The sequence below is a fragment of the Sinohyriopsis cumingii genome, chromosome 17 (assembly GCF_028554795.1).
Source record: "Sinohyriopsis cumingii isolate HCF-2022 chromosome 17, ASM2855479v2, whole genome shotgun sequence".
Taxonomy (NCBI): Eukaryota; Metazoa; Mollusca; class Bivalvia; order Unionida; family Unionidae; genus Sinohyriopsis; species Sinohyriopsis cumingii.
In genome coordinates, this window is record NC_142977.1 from 2,526,775 (window position 1) to 2,546,003 (window position 19,229).

Consider the following 19,229-nt stretch of genomic DNA (forward strand, 5'->3'; position numbering starts at 1 on the left):
TGTTTGAACAGTATTTATTCAAGATAACATTTTCAAGTATCATATATATATATATATATATATATATATATATATATATATATATATATATATATATATATATATATATATCTTGTATAAATTTTCCTTTACAAAAAATGATCTCCCAATGGTTGATGCATTTGGCATCGGAAAGATTATTTTCTGTATAATTCATATTTTATACATGTATCTTATTTAATTGAAGAAATTATTGACTCTCAATTCCAGTGAATACAGAGAATAAGATTGGAGCTGTGGGATTCACCTCAATGATCATTCCATCTTTTTACCCAGTGACCTTGATTAAGGTGGACAAGGATACAGGTGATCTGATCAGAGATAGGAATGGTGTCTGTGTGAAAGCAAAGCCCGGTAAGCTTTACAGACCTGAAAACACTGATCATTTTATTTGCATATATTATGGGTACAATGCAGAATTTTTTTTCTTTTTTTTTTCTTCACACATTTTGCTGATTTAATCAGTGGGGAAAAAATTGGAATTCGGAGATAACTTTGGAAGCAGAATCGAAAACAACCAATTTTGGAAGAGTTATCTTTACACCAGTAGTGGTCTGTTGGCCTTGGAATCAGATTCCAGACCACTGTTTCTTCATTTGGGGAATGAAGACTCAAAAATTTAAAGAATGTGGCCAGTATTATTACACTACCCACCCCCCAGAAGTAAACTCTTAGTTGTTGACTAATCTTTTTTTATGTCACAGGTGCCCTTGCTCATCTTGACCTTGACCTTGCCTTGGCAAAAGAATCAAATTCATAGTAAGGTAGAACTAACATACCTGCCAACTTTCAGGACATTGGTGGATTGTTTTCAGACTTATTCCAGGGGTTTGTGGTAGCAAGGGAAAGGGAGGGAGGGGGCAGGGTTATGATGCATAGCCTTAGCAGGTGACATGGTGTAATGAATAAAATGTATGTATGGTTTATTTGGGCTCTTTATTTTGTACCAGTTAAAATTGTGGGGGAAATAAGGTCATAAATATTCATCATTTATTGATATTCAAAGATAAAAACTGCTATGTGCATTACACAGTGATAAAAAGATGTCATAACAAACAACCCATGTAAATATCACTTATGTTTTTATCTTATTAATTTTGTGACTAATGCTTTATTAAAAGGGAAATATTATTAATTCCAGATGTTTTCTGTGATTTTCCTTTTTTCTATATCAGTAATTACTCTGTTTTGAATCGTACTACACAGTTACCTTGATTCAGATGTTTCCTGACTGTGTGTTCTTTTATTGGCAGCTAATGTGCATACTACTTGACAAAGTGTGCAATAATACCTGTTGATTGCTTACTGATACCTGTTGTTTGCTTACTGATACCTGTTGATTGCTTACTGATACCTGTTGATTGCTTACTGATGACTGTTGATTGCTTACTGATACCATTGTTTGTTTGTTGATACCTGTTGACTGCTTACTGATACCTGTTGTTTGTTTGTTGATACCTGTTGATTGCTTACTGATACCTGTTGATTGCTTACTGATACCTGTTGTTTGTTGATACCTGTTGATTGCTTACTGATACCTGTTGATTGCTCATTTATACCTGTTGATTGCTTGTTGATACTTTTGCTGAAGGCATTAATAAGCTCAGGTGTTTTCCCAAATCATTATACTTTTTGGAGATGATATATTGCTAGTGTTTCATTATCCACCCACCAGTTTCTGTTTGTGATGGTTGGGTAATTGGGAATTCATGTTTTTATAATCATAATGAAGTTTAAAATAATGTAGATTATGACTTGGATGGTATGCTATGAAGTTAAAGCCTATCTCAGTAGAAAGAAGGATGTTGAACATTAAAATCCTGTATGTCATGTGACACATCATATTAAAATCCTGTATTTCATGTGACACATCATATTAAAATCCTGTATTTCACGTGACACATCATATTAAAATCCCATATATCATGTGACACATCATATTAAAATCCTGTATTTGATATGACATGTCATTATTTGTTGAGTATGCTAACATGTCAAAGCCTATTTCATTAGAAAGCTGTTGAAGATTCTGTGCCTTTGCCACACCAGAGGTGATTTTTTAAATGTACAATTTATCTGTTTCATAGGGGAGCCAGGAGAGTTAGTTGGGAAGATTATCAGAGGAGACCCGCTGAGGGAGTTTGATGGTTATGTGAACAAACAGGCCTCAGAGAAGAAGTTAGCTAAAGATGTCTTCCATAAAGGAGACATGGCCTTTCTTACTGGTAAGTTTTTATCCAAGAACAAATGAATTGTGGTAGTAGGATTCGAAATTCAAACACTAATCTCTGCCTAAATACATTTTTGCCTATTCCTGTGACAATGATTCCTTGTAAGTTATCAGAAAAGTGTCTAATCTGAATATTTTTAGTATGACTACCACCAGCTTTTGAGAAAGGCCCCATCTTAATAGAACATAAACTTGAATATGTGATCAGATGACAATTTTTCACCTTTTGACATTCTGACATAAAAATATGTCTGTAAGCATGTCCACTACCTACATAGTTTTGAATAATTGATACAGATTACACAGTTAACCCTAACATCCATCTGCATGGCTGCATTATTTTTGGAATAATAATCCTTAGGGCTATTTAGCAGACTTTTTTACTGACAATGTTATGAGGAGAATAGACTAAATTAGTTTTGATAATTATAATTAGAACAATGCATAGAGTTAGGTATATTTAATTTGCATTGTTTTTTTAATTTTTTTTTCTTCTTCTATTCCTTATATGCTATGGATAATTGTATGGACTTGACTGTGTCTAAAATGAAGTTCATTGTCTGCCTGACTCATTGAATCATTGCTTTTGGTTTTATAAGCAACATGTTTTTCTCAATCTAAGTCCAAAACATTGGACATTCCACATGCAGTGCCAGGTGTACCTGTGGTTTACCGAGGCCCCGAGTGGCCGAGTGGTCTAAAGCGCTCTTCGTTATGGATCACTGCCATCTCACCTCTGTCTGTGGCAGTTTGAGTCTAAGGTTCAGCCAATGTGGGTATGTGAGAAAGCTTGCCAGTAGCTTCTCGAGGGTCGGTGGTTCTTTCCGGGGTTTTCCCGGGTTCTTCCTCCACCATTAATACTGGCCGCCATGTATAGCCTATCGTGTGCTGAAAAATGGCATTAAACCCCACAACAACAGCATCCAGTGGTTTACCACATTTTGCATTATATTTTTTTTAACAGACCTTCTTACTAAGATTTCATCTTGTAAACATTTGGAACCTTCCAGAATGAAAATTTCCATTAGGTAATAGTTTTTATTCAAAAATGTTAATTGTGACTTGAGGTCATGTAAAGAACTATATAATCTTGTTTATCTTGCAATTATTCATGCTGTAAGACCTGAGCAGAATCAGTTGTACTAGAAGTCATTAAGGAATACAGTATAATACAACATGTGATATTCAAGTAGGTAAGGCCCCGTCTCGGGCTTTCTCTGATAGGCCTCACTGACTAGAAGTCTTTAAGGAATACAATATAATACAACATGTGATATTCAAGTAGGTAAGGCCCCGTCTCGGGCTTTCTCTGATAGGCCTCACTGACTAGAAGTCTTTAAGGAATACAATATAATATAACATGTGATATTCAAGTTGGTAAGGCCGAGTCTCAGGCTTTCTCTGATAGGCCCCACTGACTAGAAGTCATTAAGGAATACAATATAATACAACATGTGATATTCAAGTTGGTAAGGCCGAGTCTCAGGCTTCTCTGATAGGCCCCACTGACTAGAAGTCATTAAGGAATACAATATAATACAGCATGTGATATTCAAGTAGGTAAGGCCAAGTCTCAGGCTTTCTCTGATAGGCCCCACTGACTAGAAGTCATTAAGGAATACAATATAATACATGTGATATTCAAGTTGGTAAGGCCGAGTCTCAGGCTTTCTCTGATAGGCCCCACTGACTAGAAGTCATTAAGAAGTACAAAACAGTGGGTAAGGCCTCAGCTTTAGGCTTTCTTTGTTATAAAAATGTTTTGTCATCAGACCTCATTATGAGTAATGCAATTCAGTAGGAAATGACCCTTAATATATTTCACATGACATGGATGTTGGGTAAGGTTTACTTAGTTTTTGTTTTTTATATGGTAATATCTGTAAAACTTGGTGCTAATTGCCATAAAAAAAATTTTTGATTTAAAATGAAAATGTTATGGTTAAATTGGCAAACATTTATTTCAAGTGACTTTAGCTGAGTGATCAATTTTTTTATTATGAACAGAAAATATGCAAGCTACAAATGTCTTCTCTCCATCCCCCCTCCCCAAATCTTGTTTATGAAACGTCATTTTCTTGACAATTTTTCTTTGGCAGAATGATCGATACAACAAGTATGCAAAATCCTTCTCTCAAAAATGAATTGGATTAATTAATATTTTATTGCATTTATCACAAAGTAAAATGTTTATTTTCATGCAGGTGATGTGTTGGAAATGGACGAGTATGGTTTCATGTATTTCCGTGACAGAACTGGAGATACATTCAGATGGCGAGGAGAAAATGTGTCGACATCAGAAGTGGAAGCAGTGATCAGCAATGTCATTAAACTTCAGGATGCGGTTGTGTATGGAGTAGAAATTCCAGGTAAGTGAAGTCCACAGTGCTGTATGGAGTAGAAATTCCAGGTAAGCGAAGTCCACGATGCTGTATGGAGTAGAAATTCCAGGTAAGTGAAGTCCACTGTGCTGTATGGAGTAGAAATTCCAGGTAAGCGAAGTCCACAATGCTGTATGAAGTAGAAATTCCAGGTAAGCGAAGTCCACAATGCTGTTTGGAGTAGAAATTCCAGGTAAGTGAAGTCCACAATGCTGTATGAAGTAGAATTTCCAGGTAAGTAAAGTCCACGATGCTGTATGGAGTAGAAATTCCAGGTGAGTGAAGTCCACAATGCTGTATGGAGTAGAAATTCCAGGTAAAGATAGTTTATTCTTACATCTCAAAAGATCAACAATTTTATTCAACTTCAGAATGATGTATGGAGTAAAAATTAAAGATAAAATATTTTTTCCTTATATTTCATGTATGATGTGTGGAATATCAACACATTAATAGTACAATATGCTGATTAAAGCTGTATCATGTGAGATGTGTGTGTGATATGCCATTGTCATGTGAGTTGATTAGGGAAGCTGTCTTGTGTCAAGTATGTACATGATCTGCTGGTGTCACATGACATGATACAGTGAGTTGATTGTTGAAGCTGTATTGTGTCAAGTTGTGGTGATATGCTGGTGTCACATGACAGATAATAAAGTGAGTTGATTGTTGAAGCTACATTGTGTCAAGTATGTCTGATTTGCTGGTATCACATGACAGATGATAAAGTGAGTTTATTGTTGAAACTATTGTATCAGGTATGTCTGTGATTTGCTGGTGTCACATGACAGATGATAAAGTGAGTTGATTGTTGAAGCTACATTGTGTCAAGTATGTGTGTGATTTGCTGGTATCACATGACAGATGATAAAGTGAGTTTATTGTTGAAGCTACATTGTGTCAAGTATGTGTGTGATTTGCTGGTATCACATGACAGATGATAAAGTGAGTTTATTGTTGAAGCTATTGTATCAGGTATGTGTGTAATTTGCTGGTGTCACATGACAGATGATAAAGTGAGTTGATTGTTGAAGCTACATTGTGTCAAGTATGTGTGTGATTTGCTGGTATCACATGACAGATGATAAAGTGAGTTGATTGTTGAAGGTACATTGTGTCAAGTATGTGTGTGATTTGCTGGTATCACATGACAGATGATAAAGTGAGTTTATTGTTGAAGCTATTGTATCAGGTATGTGTGTGATTTGCTGGTGTCACATGGCAGATGATAAAGTGAGTTTATTGTTGAAGCTATATTGTATCAAGTTGTATGTGATATGCTGGTGTCACGTGACATGATAAAGTGAGTTTATTGTTGAAGCTGTAGCATGTCAGATGTATATGTGATCTGCTGGTGTCACATGACAGATGATAAAGTGAGTTTATTGTTGAAGCTATTGTATCAGGTACGTGTGTGATTTGCTGGTGTCACATGACAGATGATAAAGTGAGTTTATTGTTGAAGCTATTGTATCAGGTATGTGTGTGATTTGCTGGTGTCATGTGACAGATGATAAAGTGAGTTTATTGTTGAAGCTACATTGTGTCAGGTATGTGTGTGATCTGCTGGTGTCACATGACAGATGATAAAGTGAGTTGATTGTTGAAGCTATATTGTCTCAGGTATGTGTGTGATCTGCTGGTGTCACAGAACAGATGATAAAATGAGTTGATTGTTGAAGCTGTATTGTGTCAAGTATGTGCATGATCTTCTGGTGTCACATGACAGATGATGCAGCTTAACTGATTACTATACTGGTTACAATCATAACCGAATATTTTTGGATAACAAAGTGTGATGAATTTTTTTAATGTCTAGAAACTTAAGGACAAAGGAAACAAATTGCAGTGAAACTGCGTGAAAGAAAATTCTCTACGTTTATGACTGGGGTCCTCCAAGTAATGGCTGTATTTGCAATGCAGATGAAACAAAATCAAAATCTTTGTTATTGATTTGTTGTATTGACACCTTTGATACAAATGGAATCAGGAATGCTAACTGGCCAAGTGATCAGCCAGTATGAATGTGGAATACTAACTGGCTAATTGATCAGCCAGTATGAATTTGGAATACTAGCCAATTGATCAGCCAGTATGAATTTGGAATACTAACTGGCCAATTGGTCAGTCAGTATGAATTTGGAATATTAACTGGCCAATTGATCAGCCAGTATGAATTTGGAATACTAACTGGCCAATTGATCAGTCAGTATGAATTTGGAATACTAACTGGCTAATTGATCAGCCAGTATGAATTTGGAATACTAACTGGCCAATTGATCAGTCAGTATGAATTTGGAATACTAACTGGCCAATTGATCAGCCAGTATGAATTTGGAATACTAACTGGCCAATTGATCAGCCAGTATGAATGTGGAATGCTGACTGGCCATTTGGCCAATCACATTCCTAATTCATACAGACTGATTAGTTGGCCAGTCAGCATTCCAAATTCTTATTGGCTGAACAAATGGCCAATCAGCATGCCTTTTTCATACTGACCAGTTAGTTGTCCAGTCAGCAATTGGGTTATAATGACCCATTAATAAAGTATCACATGGTATCAGAATGAGGTGTGAATATTATTGCAGCAAGTTGTTACAACTCAAACTTGTTGACATCTGAATGGGTTAGATGGGGTTCAGCAGGGTGTACAGTAATCATGCTGACATCTGAATGGGTTAGATGGCATTCAGTAGGATGTACAGTAATCATGCACACATCTTGGGTTAGATGGTATTCAGCAGGGTGTACAGTAATCATGTTGATATCTGAATGGGTTAGATGGGGTTCAGCAGGGTGTACAGTAATCATGCACACATCTTGGGTTAGATGGCTTTCAGCAGGGTGTACAGTAATCATGCTGACATCTGAATGGGCTAGATGGCATTTAGTAGGATGTACAGTAATCATGCAGACATTTTGTGTTAGATGGTATTCAGTAGGGTGTACATTAATCATGCTGACATCTGAATGGGTTAGATGGGGTTCAGCAGGGTGTACAGTAATCATGCTGACATCTGAATGGGTTAGATGGGGTTCAGCAGGGTGTAAAGTAATTATGTCGACATTTTGGGTTGATGGGATTTAGCAGGGTGTACAGAAAGCATGCTGACATATGAATGGGTTAGATGTGACTCAGCAGACTGTGATTTAAAAATGTCTACAAGACAGACATGTATAATGGTTGTTGTTGTTGTTGTTCTAGGTTTTAACGCCATTTTTCAGCACAAGATAGGCTATACATGGTGGCCAGTATAACTGGTGGAGGAAGAACCCTGGAAAACCCAGGGAAGAACCACCGACCCACGAGAAGCTACTGGCAGGCTTTCCCACGTAACCACGCTAGCCGAGCCTTGGACTCAAACCCACGCAGACAGAGGTGAAATGGCAATGATCCGGAATGGTGAGCGCTTTAGACCACTCGGCCACTCGGGGCCCCTGTATAATGGTAAAATAGTAGATGAATTTAGTAATGTCCAGTACCAGTTGTTTTTACTTCCTGGAATCATTGATAATTTTGTTCCATAATGCAGCAGTAAATTACATGTATGCTTTTTATAAAGTATTTTACGATTAAGATGGGTCATCAACAGTGCTAATTTATGAGGGACAGACAATCTTGAATGCCGATTGAATTAAATAATAGTGGGACTTGAAGCATATCAGGATTTATCAGTGTATCCTTTCATTTATTGACTGTCATACTTTACCTGCAGAGCAACTATTAATTTCAAAATGGTACTTCTTACTACAGCCGATACAGGTTTCTTTTTATCATATCCATCTATCAGTGCTAACTTTAATATGATATAAAACTTAAGAAATGATAATTTTCAACCAATTTTCACACACACACACACACACACACACACACACACACACATATATATATATATATATATATGAAACTTTGGTTGATAATCATAAAATTGCAATCTTCATACTCATGGTTTTTAACTCTGCGATCATAGACCAGAAGAGCTTATGGGAGAGTCTGTGGTTCATCTGTCATTTATTTGTCATTCGTCCATTATTTGTCATCTGTCCATTATTTGTCATTCGTCCATTATTTGTCATCTAGTCAGTCCTAAATGCCCTGCAGACATCCAGTGTGGCTGTCACAATGAACACATTGAAAATCTTGTCATTAAAAATCTCCAGAATGGATGGTCATCTTGGAATGGGGCTTTCACTGAGTCTTCTAGTATTGTCTAGTTTGTCCAATATGGCTGCCACAGATGCTATGATATTTTATGATATCTAGTCAGTCTTAAATGCCCTGCAGACATCCAATATGGCCGTCACAATGAACACATTAAAAATCTCCAGAATGGATGGTCGTCTTGGAATGGGGCTTTCACTGAGTCTTCTAGTATTGTCTAGTTTGTTCAATATGCTGCCACAGAAGCTAATTGAAATCTTATCACCCCAGAATATCAGAGAAGATGCCAACACTCAGAAGTTAAAAAAAAAAAATGGTCTTATGTTCCAGGAAATTCTGACTGGACAATATAGCATCAGTCTCTTTGAAGAACTCTTTCATTTTGTAAGCTTTAAACTTTACCGAGAGGCATTAATCCTGTGCTTGCAAATAAGTGAAAACCATGAAAATATGCATATTAAAGTACAGTAATCACTGTTCATTGTTTCATTTTAAAACATGGGACAGAAATTTGTTTTAAAAATGTTAATTGGTCACATCATTTTAGGCACAGAAGGCCGAGCTGGAATGGCTGCGATTGTGGACGAGAAAGACAACCTTGACCTTTCTCAGTTGAACCAAGCTCTTCAGAGGTCACTGCCCCCATATGCAAGACCTGTTTTTATGCGCATTGTGAAAGAAGTCGATATGACAGGTATTACATTATGATTAGCAGTGATATACAGTATAACATCTCTTGAAAGTCCAACAAAAAAAACATGTTTCAAAACAAGTCTTTGCAAAATGGCCAGTTTTCAGGGTCTAAATTCAACTGGGTTTATAAAGGAAAAATACCCACAATGCCAGTTAATTTATTTTCGCAGTTTTTGTTAGAATATTAAATGCATTCATAACAAGATTTTTTTTTATTTAGCAATCTTATGACATTTACATTTATATTTGTGAAGATGTTAACATGTCTATGATAGTTGTATATTACAGCTCTAGTAGTCCTGATCAGGGCATGGGTAATGTGGAATATATATGTACCAGTCTGATCAGGGCATGGCAGTGTGGAATATATATGTACCAGTCTGATCAGAGTATGGGTAATGTGGAATATGTATGTACCAGTCTGATCAAGCCTTGGGTAAATATGGAATATATATGTTCCAGTCTGATCAGGCCATGGATAAATATGGAATATATATGTACCAGTTAAATCAAAAGACAGAATTGAATTATACAGAAACAGTATATGTTGTTTTATGACAAAAACCAGTTGCTTCACTCACCCAGGACATAGATGGATTAGGTCAATAAATATGTGTATAATCGACAGGATTGACTACTACAGATGAGATCTTTGACATCGTAACTTTCAGCTTGGTGTTCAGGTTTTGTTAGCTGTAACATCAATAAAGCAGCAAAGAATAGAAACGTATTAACTTTTCCAGAAAATGCTAGTAATTTCTTAAAAAAGACAAAGACTTCCATGTTGATTTCATAGACACCTGCGTATTCGACATACCACAGTGAAATTCAGGTGAGAGGTTAGTTGGTATTACATACTAAGGGAGGCAATTCATGAAATCCAATAACTGTCTCAGAGACAAAGCATGGAAATATCTGATCCATTGGCCAAGGTGTAGATAGGGTTAACATACTGGAACCTTGGCTAGTGAAGATGACTAGCCATAGGCCTCAGCTTACTCAACAGGTACATAACTGTACTGAGGCCCGAAATGGAGATGGCAAAATCAGCCAGACTTCAGTAAAATGTGGTAATTTAAACTTAATGCAACTTTCGTGTCCCTATACGCACATCCTTATGCAAGTTCTTTCAGTTTGGTTTGCAAGGAACCATTTATCAATTTTGTGCTTTCCTGTTCAGTCTGTGTATTAGCCAATGGGCTTTTGTCAAAGATCACCAACTCTGTAGTTACTCTAATCTGATTGACCTCATCAGTAGCCACAGTGACATATCTTGATGACATCCTCCAAAGGCACATAGTAAATTTATCTTTAGTCAGGGCAGAAATGATCTTTCCCTTTTGAATCAGTTAGGGTTTCTGATCAGTTAGGACTAGTCAAATCTCACTCCATTTCACCATTTTGTCCATGGAGAATTTGCACCAATCTCAGCCTTGTCTGCCTCCCACAATTGCACATGGCATGGATTATTAAACTTGCAGAGTAGATTTCTGACAGGGAGTGGGTTGAGTCGATTTCTGACAGGGAGTGGATTGAGTAGATTTCTGACAGGAAGTGGATTGAGTAGATTTCTGACAGGGAGTGGATTGTGGGAAGAGTTTTTACAACTCTTCAGCGTGCTCATTGTGGCAGCCAGTTGTACTCTTTCTGGATACCTTTTCATACACCCTTTGCAGATGCCCAGCTCATCCCTTGGGTTCCATTTTCCAGTCAACTGGACCAAAAATCATGATTTCAAACAAAGTATTGTCTTTCCTGCACCAGTGCTCATGAAAGGAATTTCTCTAGAAAAAATTCCAATAGGAACTTAAGATCTGCCTTCTGCCTGGCTGATCGTTGAACTCATCTTCACCATGGTCAGTAGTGAATGGGAGTCAGAAGAGTTAATTTGCCACATCAACATTCTTTTCATTTCTAGAAGGACCAATTATATTGTAAGGCAATCCTCATTATAACACACAATTCTGTGATGGTGCCTACCTCCTTAAATGAGGTTGTGTGTGAAGAAATCACCATACCAGTGTGTTCTGGTCTGGGAATTCCTGTGCTAGTGAAGACAGATGTATACAATGGCCCATATCTGAGGCAGGCTTATTCCTTTGGCTGATTCTTCATCAAGAAAGGACCAGACCCTTTATACAGAGTGGTCTGTCCAGCCATCACTTCTTTGGTGGATTTGTACACTGTGGGGCAGCCTTATGAAAGATCTTCATTATGATGTGGAATCTCAAACAAGGTAAAATGACCTGGCAATACAAGATAAAATAACCAGGCAATACGAAGATAAAATGACCTGGCAGTACAAGGTAAAGTAACCTGGCAAGACAAGATAAAATGACCTGGCAATACAGTATAAAGTGACCCTGCATTTTAAGATAAAATGACCTGGCAATACAAGGTAAAATGACCTGGTAATACAAGGTAATATTACCTGGCAATACAAGATAAAATAACCTGGCAATACAAGGTAAAGTGACCCTGCATTTTAAGGTAAAATGACCTGGTAATACAAGATAAAATAACCTGGCAATACAAGGTAAAGTGACCCTGCATTTTAAGGTAAAATGACCTGGTAATACAAGGCAAAATGAACTGGCAATACAAGACAAAATGATCCAGCAACACAAGATACAATGATCTTGCAATACAAGATAAAATGAACTGGCAATACAAGATAAAATGAGCTGGCAATACAAGATAAAATGGTCCAGCAATACAAGGTAAAATGTCATGGCGATACAAGGTGACATTAACTGGCAGTACAAGGTAAAATGAACTGGCAGTACAAGATACAATGATCCAGCAATACAAGCTAAAATGTCATGGCAATACAAGGTAAAATGAACTGGCAGTACAAGATAAAATGAACTGGCAGTACAAGATACAATGATCCAGTCATACAAGGTAAAATGAATTGACAAAACAAGGTAAAATGAAGAAAATTTCACTTGCTACTGCATATGAATTCAAGTGAGTGGTAGTGATAAAAATAAATTTCATGAAAAGGAATAACATTTATACAAAAATAATATGATCCGTAATATTAAATCAAGAAAATTGGGGAAAAAAGGCAAACTTAACTTAAAAAAGACCTAGGCTTGAATAATATGAATCAACAACAATAGAATGTCTGTGTTTTCAGAGAAGAAAAGTATTTCTTGTATTTTTGTGGTCGGAGAGATCTTTTGTACTGTATGCAATTTGTTTAGTCCTTCCATAAATATACTATTATCTGAATGTTGGACATTAAATTGTGCATAAAATTCCATCCTAATGCTAAACAATGAAAAGACAACATAACAACAAGCTAAATAACATCATGACAGCAAGCTAAATAACATCATGACAGCAAACTAAATAACATGAAAATCTCCACATTGTTACGCATTCCTGCTTCACGGCATGAAATAGTTATGTCAGTATGTCAGTATATGAAGTGGTATAGATCTGCGCCCCTCAAGTCTTCCTCTAGAAGGTTGGTAACATACCAATTTACACAGATGACTTAAACCAGTCCAGTTATTATATCACTATACAGACAATCTGGAAAAAATTCCCAGTGGTAGATTTTGAAATCTTGAATGTTTAAACTAGTCTGTCAAAGTTTAAAATTGGTGAATGGAAGATAATTTGTTTAATATCTTTACTCATTTAAAAGTAAATTCTAAACGTAAACAACAAAGACTGTAATCTGCCTTCACCTAATGTGCCAGCAAATCAGGGTCCATGTTGCTTGTTATACTAATTGCTCCTAACAAACTGCATTAACCTAAAACTGCCTGTGCTTTATGTGACAACAGATTTGGGTCTATGCAGTTTGAAGCTGGACTCAACTTATAAATGAGTACAAACAATAATGTTTTAAAATACTTTTAAATTGCTATAATTATAAAAGTTGTCCTTTAAAAAAACTTAAAACATTCATTTTAAATGATAAAAACAAACTGTCTAAAGATACACATGTTGATGTATTTTTGCCTCTCAAAATGTCCATCAGCTGATGGTAGAGAGCACCACATTATCTTGAAAAGATCAGTGACAGGTTTTTTCACTGGGCTAAATGCATAAACTCACATACGAAGTTTCATCAAAATTATCAATGTGACTTTGAATGGTGTGGTTTGCCCTTACGAAGACCTACAGTATATACTCATTTATAAGACAAGTCCAACTGCAATCAGCATAGACTCTGATCTGTCTTTGTAATGTGCAGGCAGATCAGGGTCAGTTTTTTTGTTCCACTGATTACTTCTAATAAGCTGCGGAGACCTATATTGCTGGTGCATTTTGCATTTGAACTTGATTTACAAAGGGTATAGGGTTGGTCAAGTTTGTTTTAACATGTTTTGAGGGTAAAAGTTACTGGAGTTATTGTCCTTGTTTGACTTATAACCTTTCCATTAAAAAATGTGATGTTGGCAAGGGCATCCATATTGTAGTGAAGGGCATCCATAGTGTATTGAAGGGCATTCATAGTGTATTGAAGGGCATCCATAGTGTACTGAAGGACATTCATAGTGTATTGAAGGGCATCCATAGTGTATTGAAGGGCATTCATAGTGTAATGAAGGGCATCCATAGTGTATTAAGGGCATTCATAGTGTATTGAAGGGCATCCATAGTGTATTGAAGGGCATTCATAGTGTATTGAAGGGCATCCATATTGTATTGAAGGGCATCCATAGTGTATTGAAGGGCATTCATAGTGTATTGAAGGGCATCCATAGTGTATTGAAGGGCATTCATAGTGTATTGAAGGGCATCCATAGTGTATTGAAGGGCATTCATAGTGTATTGAAGGGCATCCATAGTGTATTGAAGGGCATTCATAGTGTATTGAAGGGCATCCATAGTGTATTGAAGGACATTCATAGTGTATTGAAGGGCATCCATAGTGTAGTGAAGGGCATTCGTAGTGTATTAAGGGCATTCATAGTGTATTGAAGGGCATCCATAATGTATTGAAGGGCATTCAAAGTGTATTGAAGGGCATCCATAGTGTATTGAGGTGCATCCATAGTGTATTGAAGGACATCCGTAGTGTATTGAGGGCATCCATAGCTTATTGAGGTGCATCCATAGTGTATTGAAGGGCATTCATAGTGTATTGAAGGGCATCCATAGTATATTCAAGGGCATTCAAAATAATGTTCATTCAAGTGAAAGTCCCTTTGAATCCTGGGTGACGCCTAGAGAACACTAGTTTTGAGACCCTCCATTCCACTTTGTTTTGGTGTACTTTCTACCATCCAGTCTTCAGTCCACTCTGGTTGTAAATAATCTAAATATTCTGCTACCAAAAACAGAAAAATTCTGGAGTTCAATCAACCTTTTAACAGTAAACAGTAGGTTTTCTTTCACAGAATAGCCCTAGTTTAACAAATCCAAAAAACTTTCTGATGGTCATTCAGTTCCAAACTGTTTCGAGAACCAGCTTTTCAGTCTTTATCAGTCAGCAAAAATATCTTGCATATTTTTAAAAAATGTGCTAAAAATGCATAAATTAGCTACATTATGCAAAACAATTAATTTGAAATATTTAGTTCAAAAATCTTTCCAGCAGCATATTGACACATTCCTTTGGCACATTTATCATCTTGGTGATCGATACTTAGTCTTGTTGTAAAAGTTTGGTTTGTGTTGGTTTTTTTTAATATGCCATTGAATTTAAAGAAAATAGCAATGCACTTTATGGTACCAGAGGTTGTCGCACATTTCATTTTATACATTTTTCTGTCTTTTCCCAGGAACATTCAAGCTGAAGAAGACAGACCTGAGAAACGAGGGTTATAACCCCAGCATGGTGAAGGACAGACTTTTTTATCTGAACCCTAAATCTGGGCAGTATGAACCTCTTACCCAGACTGAGTACTCTGCCATTTGCTCTGGAAAAATACGAATGTAAGAAGATGATGGCATGACTTTAAAGTGGCAGATATCGAAAATTTACACTGATTCATTGTTGAGAAGTGTCAAGTGTTCTCTTTGTGTACAGAAGTTCAAACTAGTCAACATTGTAAAGTCTCCATAAATTCCAGAAATTGATGAAATGAGTTGGTCATATAAAATATGTTGGTTATATGAAATGAGTTGGTCATATAAAATATGTTGGTTATATGAAATGAGTTGGTTATATGAAATGAAATGAGTTGGTTATATGAAATGAGTTTGTCATGTGAAACGAGTTGGTCAGATGAAATATTTGTGATGATTTGTAATGAAACATTAAGACTGTATTTACATGGACTTTTATGTGACATTCAGAAAATAATTACAAGTACAGCATTATAACTTAAATATACATATTTGCAAAGTTCAAAGTTTATATTTTTTTTAGAAACTCTATTTTACATGTACCATAAATCATATGTTACCAGTGTGAAAAATTTCTAATTATTTATGTTCACACCAGATTTATTAGCATTTTTCATGACATGGAAAATCTGTTACCAACATCTCTTTTTTTAATCATTAATGCAGTCATTAGAATGCAGGTGGGAGAGAAAGAGAGAGAAGATATGTGTAATCATCAATGTATTTACAGGGTATCATTGATTTTATAGTTGGCCCAATATGTAATGGGTAACATACAATTTCTAGTCTAGTGTCCCTCATGGTCTCCCATAGTTCTAAAATTCCCAAACCTGCTGAATTACATCTTTGACAATCTTGGTAGTGACTTGTCTAAAACTTTTACACACAGTATATTGGTATGCCATATGTTCTCAGTACTTTTGCTCAGTTTGTTTTTTTCTTTTTTTTTCTTAACTGCCCATTTATGAAACCTTACAATTTATTTTAATTTTTATAAAAAGAGGTATGTGATCACTCAGGTTATTTTGTACATTGCTACATGTGAACTCTTGTAACTGGCATTCATAGTCCTAATGGCATTAATCGTCCTATCCTAATGGCATTCATAGTCCTAATGGCATTCATATTCCTAATGGCATTTATATTCTTAATGGTATAAAAGGGATGTTTTATGCAAACAAAAGTCAACATTATCAATAACTAGCTGGTGAAAAAAACATTTTATCTAAAATATCTTTTAGGTCTGATCACATTTTGTTTTCAGCCACATGTCTGAGACAAGTGGTTTCCAAAAATTCACTTGTCCCACCTTACTTTTCACTTGTCCCAAAATTGTAATCTCTTGCCAAGATTTGATGAGATGCTTAAATCCATAGAAATAATGAATTAAATGATGTAAAACATATTTATTTATTCCCACTTATTGGATGGGGTTATAACAAACATGATTTCTAACAGTTTGCATCACAGATTGAGAGAAAGGGTAGTGTTCACTAAGAGTTTCCAAGAATTTCAACAGGTGTATCCTCTGGCTGTTTGTACGCTGTCATCTTCGTTTTGAACTCTCAATATTGCTGATGAATGGCAGGATGGTCTTCCTTTTTGAAAATAATTTAAAGATGATTGAGAGAAAACTGTTAGTCTTGAATCCCATATTTCACTAGAGCTGCCCACTCATGAAGAAAGTGCATGTAGTCACTAACAAATACAGTGGTTCAATTTCCAACCTGTGCCAGTTTTGGACATTATTTACAGTAACTGCAATAAATCAACAAAACAATCAACAATATGCAGCAGAAAATTTTATCTCTTTTAGTTATATTTTACATTTTTTTCAAGATTCAGGTTTTTTGGAGAAATAGTTATCTCATATTCAGTATCGGTCTTACATTTTATTCCTTCACTTTCGCATGATTTTTCCTTTTCCGAATCTTCTTATTACTGTCTTTGTGAAAATGATTTAGCAAACAACTTTTATTCAGAGTAAATATTGGTCTGCCTGACAACTACTTCCGTAGTTATCATAACATGCATTTTGTTGTTAAATTCAGAGATAGCTCATTAATTAGGGTAATTCTTTCATATCAAACAATATTGATTATGGAAGTTAATTGTATTAATCAATTAAAACTTCAAGACTCATTACTATTATTTGAACAGTTCATAAAGGAAACTGACACTAAAGGTGGTTAAGTTCCTTTCATTAATTTAATTACACTTACTCATTGGATTCAAATCAGAGTGAGCTGTTCTTGAGAATCTGGTTGGAGTAAACACAATACAACAACACCTCTTAAAATACTGCTAATTAATCATACTGACTTTGTTTTGTTCCGTATGTTATGATTTGGCTGCTTAGTCCAGCGGTTAGGGAACTTGCATACATGAACCATTTATCAATGACAGCCATTCGGTGTGATACAGGATGTAAATGTATTCATCGAATAGACTGAAATCAAGTGTTCAGTATCCTCTGGGGTAATGAATGGCCAGATAAAGGAAAATAAAGTGATCAAAGCAAAAAAATATGAACATGCCAGACATTTTAATAGGAAAAAGCTTTTATGATAAGTGACAAAGTTTACTTGCCCAACTTCAAAACTAAGTAGTTAAGGACATTGAAATTTGAACAACCCTGCATTGAATTGTTTTGCATCTGTGTGAAACTTAATCGAACTTCTGATAAAAAAAAATACCATTGTCCTGTATTGTCTCTTGTTTTTATCAATTATTTACCTTTATATATATCCCGTCATGTCAAAAGTAAATTTTTTAATTAAATTTCCAGTCCTTGTTCTTGTTTTTTTCATGCTAAATATATATTCCTCCATCTTTGTTTCTGTTCTCACTTTCAGCCTTCGATTTATGCAGTGAGAACTTCCTATAGCTTCCAAAGATTTTTATACACATTGCTACAGCTTCCATAATGTCTGTTCACACTGCTACAGCTTCAATAGATAGTGTTTATACACTTTGCTACAGTTGACATGACCGCTCCGGTGGCCTAGTGGTCAGTGTCTGCCTCGGAAGTGGGAGGTCATGAGTTCAAACCAAGGCAGAGTCATACCAAAGACTTACAAAAATGGTACTAACAGCTGCCTTGCTAGGCGCTCAGCATTAAGAGGTTAGTGTTAGGACTGGTCAGCCTGGTGTCAGGATAATGTGACTGGCTGGGGCATCATGCTACATGTCTGCAGCATGATGCCCCAGTGCTAGATATTACTATAAACTGCCACACTGCAGACATCGTAGCGATATGACTGAAAAATTGTTAAAGCTACGTTAAAAATCCTAATCATACACACAGATACAGCATACATAGATAATGTTTAAATACATTGCTACAGCTTTCATAGATGTTTATATATGTTGCTACAGTTTCCATAGATAACGTTTATATACATTGCTACAGCTTTCGTAGATAATGTTTAAACACATTGCTACAGCTTCCATAGAAAATGTTTAAACACATTGCTACAGCTTCCATAGAAAATGTTTAAACACATTGCTACAGCTTCCATATATAATGTTTATACAAATTGTTATACCTTCTGTAGACTATGTACAATTCTAGGTAAAGAGTAATTTTGACTTCTTCCCAACAGTGATTTGTTAATGGCCTTTCATATCCAAATGTCTGAAAGCTACCTTGACCTTTCTTGTTACACAGTCTGAATAGACATTAATTTTGGTACAAAAAAGTTTGTACTTAAAATAATATTAGCTTGCACAGATCAATGACTACACTTAGTAGTTCCAGTCTGAGTGTCTGGATTGAATACTTGTATCACATGCCAGATCAAACAGTTTGTCCATGGATGATATCAATATGTTGCTGATATTGAGGGATGTTTATAAAAGTAGATGTTCAAATGGCAGACAAAACATCAATCATAGTTCATTCTAC

The 19,229-nt window shown here is 35.8% G+C and overlaps 1 protein-coding gene across 1 annotated transcript in view; it reads left to right on the top strand.

Annotated features, from left to right (window-relative positions):
- Positions 1 to 18,109, top strand: part of LOC149777653 (long-chain fatty acid transport protein 4-like) — a 42,377-nt gene extending 24,268 nt beyond the window's left edge. The window contains exons 7-11 of the mRNA XM_089938713.1: positions 250 to 393; positions 2,127 to 2,264; positions 4,474 to 4,638; positions 9,363 to 9,509; positions 15,256 to 18,109. Coding sequence (XP_089794839.1) covers positions 250 to 393; positions 2,127 to 2,264; positions 4,474 to 4,638; positions 9,363 to 9,509; positions 15,256 to 15,413 — 752 coding nt within the window. The 3' untranslated portion in view covers positions 15,414 to 18,109. The remainder of the gene's footprint in view (positions 1 to 249; positions 394 to 2,126; positions 2,265 to 4,473; positions 4,639 to 9,362; positions 9,510 to 15,255) is intronic.
- The last annotated feature ends 1,120 nt before the right edge of the window (positions 18,110 to 19,229 follow it).